The sequence below is a fragment of the Salvia miltiorrhiza genome, chromosome 3 (assembly GCF_028751815.1).
Source record: "Salvia miltiorrhiza cultivar Shanhuang (shh) chromosome 3, IMPLAD_Smil_shh, whole genome shotgun sequence".
NCBI lineage: Eukaryota > Viridiplantae > Streptophyta > Magnoliopsida > Lamiales > Lamiaceae > Salvia > Salvia miltiorrhiza.
In genome coordinates, this window is record NC_080389.1 from 50,898,085 (window position 1) to 50,905,862 (window position 7,778).

At 34.0% G+C, this 7,778-nt stretch overlaps 1 protein-coding gene across 1 annotated transcript; it reads right to left on the minus strand.

The window, feature by feature from the left end:
* Positions 1-1,524: 1,524 nt before the first annotated feature.
* On the minus strand, positions 1,525-2,675 carry LOC131014187 (LOB domain-containing protein 29-like). Its single transcript, XM_057942079.1, has 2 exons — positions 2,286-2,675; positions 1,525-2,193 (listed from the first exon to the last, which is right to left on the minus strand). The coding sequence occupies exons 1-2, from the start codon at positions 2,565-2,567 to the stop codon at positions 1,789-1,791; spliced, it is 687 nt and encodes a 228-aa protein (XP_057798062.1). The 5' UTR covers positions 2,568-2,675; the 3' UTR covers positions 1,525-1,788.
* Between the last annotated feature and the right edge of the window lie 5,103 nt (positions 2,676-7,778).

Genomic DNA, 7,778 nt, shown 5'->3' on the forward strand with positions numbered 1-7,778 from the left:
TATATATATATATATATAAAATATGGATTCGCTTAGAATTAAAAAAATTATTTTAAAATACTAGAATAAAATAGAAACTATTTTTAGCTCTTAATTAGATCATCAACGGTGTAAATTTGTTTTTATTTTGTACTCTAAGAGTGGTTCACAACATAACCACTTCTTATATATATATATATGTGTGTGTGTGTGAAGAGAGAGAGTGTTTTACATAAACAAGAATGCATATAATTGGAAACTGTATCCGAAATTTGAAGCATGATGACCAAGTATGCTTCCACTAATTTAGTATCTCAACATATATAGTAATTAATCTTCTCAAGGGAATAACTTTCTGATTCATTATATATCACATTTAACAAAAAACTTATAAATAGCTCATCAAAAATTAATTAATTAAACAATACAGTACAGCAGATGCATGGCCAGTATTCAATTGCACAAGTAAATTCACCAGGCTGTCAAGAAACATCCAGTATATATATGAAATCTACCATAATTAGAAGGCTAATGATCATCACTTAGTTTTCGTTTTGTTGAAACTTGATTTAATTGATCAAATAATTGAATCAAACACCAAGAATGATATATACTGAATCATGTGCTTCTGCTGCACTTATCCGAAGCTACCATCCCCAGATTTACACTACTATAAAATATAAATTAACTAATTAATGACTTTGAACCGCCGAGAAAATCAATATCATGCACGTATATACAGAGTAGAGAAAAAAAAAATACAAAATTCAAGCAGAAACTCGACCTCCGTTGGATTTTCTTGCAGCATCAATCACCAGGAATTACTGTACGTATACAGAACTCAGTAACAATATTGAAACGAAAAATACCAAATGAGAAATAGAGTTAGAAATTTGGACAGAAGAGATTAGTTACTATAATTAGTTTATATATAAATATCCCTTCTTAATCATAGCTAATTTATTTTTGTTAAATTAAAAGAACTCAAAACTAACCTATGAATTTCAAGATCATAGTATATGTATATATTTAAAATTCTTAGGGTAGGTAAGAATTTGTGTCAATCAGCATATCATGATCGATCACAAGAGTTAGTTACAACCTACGAAAAAGAAACAAAATGTACAAGAATGTTACTGAAACAGAAGCTAGCAAATTAGGTTTGATCAAAAGGGGAAAGTATAACAGTGTCTTGATTAGGTTTTAGATGTAGGTCTTAATAGCTAATTAGGCCATTAAGAAAAACCAGCTAAAATAAACTAGAGTATGAATAAAAGTAAGCTATCAATTATTTCTAATACATACAACGCATATACAGGAATATTAGGTTATAGTGAGAACACCTATTTTTGCAAGAAATGAGAATAATAAATAAGTTAGTATAAAGTGTTGAATAAACTACTTGTAATGCACGAATAGCCATAATTTAGTGAATTAGTCCCTTTCTATGATTCGAATCCAAGTTATTCATGCATTACCAACAACTTATTCAATATTATATATCGACTTATTTATATCAATTCTGATTCTCACGATATATCACCATTCTCATTTAAACCATTCTCTCTATATAAATATATATTTATCCAAAGTTACACTTACACATGATCTAAGAAAACAATCATAGGCGGCGGTGAACAGCTTTCCGACAGCACAAACATTTCTAGGGTTTCAGAAATGTGTGTTCATCATCAAAGTTTGCAGACAAAAATTTGGACACCAATGATTGATTATATATGTATATATATTCTGGTAAAAAGCCCTAAATATATAGAAATTATTGAATTTCCCCTCTTTCTTTTAAAAGAATTAATGGTGAATGTATCTGAATGCAACTGACTGGAGATCATCGGCATCATCTTGAAACGGCCATTGCCTCTCATCCGACTGCATCTCGCCCGAATCGAAGCTTCCAAACGACTGATTATTCTCTTCCACGAAACCCGAATTCTCATACTTGACAGAAGAAGGGTTAGGAATATTCATGGCTGCCCCACCTGCAAAATACGCCACGTTTTCCACGTTGCTGTGGAAATTCGCATCGAATTGGGGAATCGTGCTCTGATTCTGCCACCAGCTCTGAACATCACAACGGCCGCCGCCGCCACCGTACAATTTCTCATCATTAGGGCTTGCTGCAGTGTTGGAGCTGCTTATGATGTAATGAGCTGCTTGCTCCTTGAGAGAAGCCAGCTGTGCTTGGAGATTGACAACCTTGAGATAAAAATTCCAAGAAAATATATCATCAAAAACCTAATTAATTAATTAAGCCGATTGAGCTAGGTGAAACGAAGTGGGAAAAAAACCTGCTGCTGAAGGGCAAAGATATGTGAAACGCAGCCGTAGATGGGATCTTGAAGCCTGGCCTGAGCTTCGTAAGCGATGGTGACGGCGGCCTCGCAACGATCGGTGATGGGAAGGTGGGCGAGGAGCTTGGATACATTGCTAGCTCCGAAGACCTTGTGTATGGCTGCAAAATGAGCAGCGCCTTGTTCATGGCAGAAATAGGGGGCGAAAACACATCCCCTCACACATTTTCTCCTCAAGAATTTGCAGGCGCCACAAGGGGAACCTGTTCCTGAATTCATCAATGATTTACAAAGGAAAGAAAAAATATATATATTTGATATTGTTTTGTAGTATAGTTGTGAATGATTTGGGTGTGATGAGTTGATTATGCAGTGGCTACACCATGGTTTATAAGGACAAGAGGGGGTGGGGAGAGGTGGGATGATCTATATTTTATTCTCTAAATTTTTTGTTCATATTTTATTGTGTAATTTATTGCAATTGGTCGCCTTATTGGGCGACATAACAGTATTTTATTTTAGTGAAAAATGATAATCTTTAACACTTCGTCCAAAATTATACTCTGGTTTTAGATTCCAACTCAAAATCCTTAAAGGACAAAAGAGCTACCATAAACCCAAACTCCATTCTGTTTGCCTTATCATTTTTTTCATTAAAATACTCCTTTGTCAGAAATCAGAATATTTTCTCTGCCATTTCAATCATGGATTGGAATTATTTTTGAATGCACAAGTGTTAATTAACTCCCCCTCACATTATCACATGTAATGCATTTTAGTGGCCTTTTAGGCTGTTTTTAACAGGTCTTTTCAGCTCCAGACAAATTCTTGTGATTTGTCTTCAATCATAATGGATAAAGATATTATGCTCAGTGATCGAGAAACATAGGAGGTAACATTTAGTGTTAATAGGTAAAAATATTCTAATTCTTAAATTTTATATGAAAAAAGGGTTAACTGTTAATAACCATTTTATTAAGTAACTTCTAATTTTATATATAAACTTTAAAAGTTGATATGCTAATGATTGAATTTTCATCGGATTTTGATTTTGCATACAAATTTTAAAAATAAAGTGTGATAATTATCAAACTTTCATCATTTTGATTTTTCATAAAAACTTTAAAATGTATCATGTTAATTACCGAATTATTGATTTAATCTAATTTTGCTACCAATCGAGATTTCGATCAAATTTAATGTTGACATGGCTAATTGAATGATTGACGTGGCATAATCGACAGGTGGAATAAAACAACGTCTATGATGGCACATCACAACCACTATTTGAAATTATGCAAAATCAGATTATCCAACTAGCATGTCAGTAGTAAATTTGATCGGAATCTCGATTGGTAGCAAAATCAGATTAAATCAATAGTCGGTAATTATTACACTATATTTTTTAAGTTTGTATACAAAATAAAAAGTTTATAAAAAATTCAGTAATTACCATGCTATAATTTAAAAATTTGTATGCAAATTTGATAAAAGATTGGTATTTCATGGGCAATTAGCCATATGAAAAATGTCTTCTTTTATAAACACATACTCCCTCCATCCACAATATCGTTTCCACTTTGTTATTTTGATCCGTCCATAATATCATTTCCACTTTTATTCATAGCAGTAGGGTCCACAAACTCCACTCACAATAATAATGAGATCCAAACTCCACTCACAATAATACCCACTACTATCCACCATTTTCTTAAAACTCGTATTGTCCACAAAATGAAAACGATATCTTGGACGAAGGGAGTATATTTTGTGCCCAAATTAAGTGGACATACTTAAATACCCTTCGATGTTGATGCCTTTGTTTGATTTTCTGTGAAAAGTGTCACACAAATATTGGTTGTGTGAGAAAATGCATAAGAAAAATCTATAAAAGAGAATAATTTGCCATTTATATATCAATCAAAAGTTCATCTAGTCGATTACTAGAGCATCTAGTCGCCTATGCGGCCAAATCGTTGGACCAGGTGGTTAGATGATCTAGCCGTCGGTTATATCATCTATCATCTAGTCGACAGCTAGATCACCCGATCAAATGATCTTGATGCCCAAGCGGCTAGATGTTCTAGTCACTGTCTAGATGTTCTTTTAAGCGATAGCTATCAAACCGTTCTTTTCTTTAGGAAGTGTCAGAATTGTGTAAGATATTGTCTTTCAAGTACAATAATAATTGAGACATAAAAGTAAATTAGCTAATTCGAGCATAAAATGTTTATATTTATAAAAGTGGTTATTTTTCATATAAATTTAGTGATTATGGACATTTTAAATTTTCACTCTCACATTTAATTTCTTTCATTTGAAGTATTCTTTCTTGATCTCTAAATAAGTGTTTCTCGCGTTTCATCAAAAATCATATGTCAGGTAAATTGTACTCTTTCTTTTTCCTTTACTTATTAAATAGAAAATTGAACAATTAAAGAATTTGCATTCGGGACGAGGGCAAAATGAAGAAGTTAATTAATCAAGGAACCAATTTTATTTTGTATTAAAATACTTATTTAAGATGAATGGAGTATTTATTAAATAGAGAATCAATGTCATACACACTACTCATTAAAATAGATTTTATTAAAAAGATAAAAAAGAAAAAAAGAGCCGAGAAATAAAGAAAAAAAGAGCCGAAAACATATACTCCCTCCGTCCCCAAAATAAGTTCCTCTTTGGGGACGGACACGGATTTTAAGGAAAAGTGATAAAATGTATTGATAGTGGAGAAAAATATGTTATAATTAGTATTGAGAGTAGTGAAAATGTGAAAAAAATGTTATAATTAGTATTGGAAGTGATGAAAAAGTGAAAAGTAAGAATAAATAAAGTATTATTATTGGTGGGATAGTTGTATAAAAATGGAAAGAAAGAAAGATGAACTTATTTGAAGGACGTCCCAAAAAGGAAAAAGAGGAACTTATTTCAGGGACGGAGGGAGTAATGTTTACACACCACACATACCATTTTAAACTCAAAGATGTATAATTACCGGGGTGAGGCACGGGGCTAAGATGGACTGAAATCCCTAATTAATCGGAAATTTTATGAAAATTCATATAGGGTTTACTGTAAATTTCTGCAATAAGACTAACATATTTATTTCTAACTCCACCACTATATATAAATATTTTTAAAAAAATATGAAATCAACAAATAGAAGTAATCCACATTGATTGTAAGCAGAATAGAACTTTAGCTGGCTGTGAGTAGGCCAATATTAAATATGTATACACATCTAGTCATCTAGATGCATAAGGCGGTGATGGATACAATTCAAAAAGGAAATCTATATTTGCATAAGTTTTAGAGTGGCTATCAGCTTACTCATGCTCTTCGAATTAATTAAGCAATTGCAATTTGATGGTTTCTTTTTTATGTTTTGTCTTAATAAATGGCCAAATAATTAATTAATGCAGAGAAAATTAATCTTTGACTGCTATTTCAGTCTGTAGTATTTAAGTAGTTATCATGCATACAGTTCACGGTGTCGAGATGAATCAAATTCCTTTGACTAGAATTATTTCCTGTTAATAATCGTGCACTATTGATATCTGACTCTTTGTTTTCTTTCAATTTTCTTTCACATACACGTAAATAGAGAATATTAATATAAGTAGCAATGATTTTACACCTATATTAGTAATTAAGTCGGTCTAGCTCCCGTGAGATCAGACCGATTTTCATAAGAATATATAAATATAATACATATGTGTTATTTTACAAATCACTCATGCTAGTCTAACGATGTTCTCCTTCATTTATCATTTCATAAGTAGCAATGTCTTGAGCATGTCACTACTCCACTCCCATCTCAAACCAATTGCCAAGATAATCAAGAAATATTGGTTTGGCATTCGAGGGTCATCGGATCAAATGTCGAGACGCCACAAGATTCTACTGATTGCACTTATGCAAGAAGGCCCCTACAATTGGGAACAAGCATATCTACGAGTATTGGCAGAAGAGAAAGGTGAAATTCAGTCCACCAAGCACCTTCGGCAAGGAACTAGAATGTCGACGATCATCCTTCACAGCACCAGTCAAATTCAATGCTTCTGGAAGGATACGACTGAAGTTCCTTCAACCAACTACCTTTTCGAAGGTCAGAAGAGTTCAATCAAAGCTTCTCCTATTGTGATCAGCGAAACCATGTTCCAACAACTGGTGTTCACAGCCGAACACGAAGCTCATCAAGAAAGACTACAGTTAGCGTTAAAGGTCCAATTGAAATTGACCTTGTCACTCCAAGCTCTCCAATCGAAGTTTTACCCAAAACAAATCCCGAGAAATCTCCTGTTGGTTCACCTGTTCCACTTGCTGAATCATTTCAACCACCATCACTGTTGCCAGATTTACCTCCACCGAACCAAGAAAAACAAGCTCCTGATGAGTCACCAGTCAATCTTGCAGAGAAAGATCCAAATGAGGAAGCTCTCCCTCCTCTTGTAGGATATTTTCAACATTGCGTTGAAACTTTCCAAGAAAGGGTCATCTTCACCGACCCAGATGCACCTTCCTCTTCTACTGCTACACTGACAATAGAGCTGAGGAACCACTTCCTAAAACTAGCCCAACATAAGCGTCAATATCTCACTGCCTTCAGTCATGGCGGAAAGATATCCAGAGATGTATCAGGATCTTGTCAGATATCACTTCTACACCTTCGTCAAAACTGCTCCCAAATCTCAATTTCAAGGGATTGATGAAATGATGTCTACCTCGGAGATGGACTCTATCAAAGCTAATATTTTTGAGAAATTCAACGTCACAAATCTGTGGGATGCTATCCATGACTGGGTGCCCAACTTCAAGCAATTCTTGCTTGCTAGAGGATTGCTCGACATTCCTCAAAACGTAGAAGATCCTATCAACAATGAGGAATCTCCCACAGAGATACCTAAATTCCCTCCGACAAATGATGGCATGAGAATCGAGGAAAGGACAGAAGATATACCAGCTGCCACAATTCAATCAATTGATGCATAAATTCAATCTATGAAGAAGAGACTTCAAGCTCAAGAGATGGAGATAACTGATCTCAAGGCCAAATTTGCCCATCTTGAGTCGGTTGTAATAAGTCTTCATCATCAGAGTAGATATCAAGCAAATGATGCAGCTGCAAATGAACCTCAAGGCCATTAGGAGGAAAACGGAAAGAAGAAAGAGAAAGGAAACGAAGAGACATAGACTGAAAGGAAGGAGAGTGAAGAAACAACTTAAAAGAATTCTATAGAAAGGTCTACCAAAAGATCTCGCATTGACTAATCCAGGTGGTATGGTAAGATGAAGAGAAAAGTGTGTTTTGTTTGCTGATTTAGTATGGCAAGATAGGTGAAAGGATTTTGTTGTTTTGAAGAAGTTTGTAATTTCGCGTGTTTCCTATTGCATTTTCAACTAGTTATGTTTGATAACTGATGTCTTATCAGTTATAGTTTTCCTTCATTGGATGAATTGAATTTCTTTATCAAAAGACAAACTTTC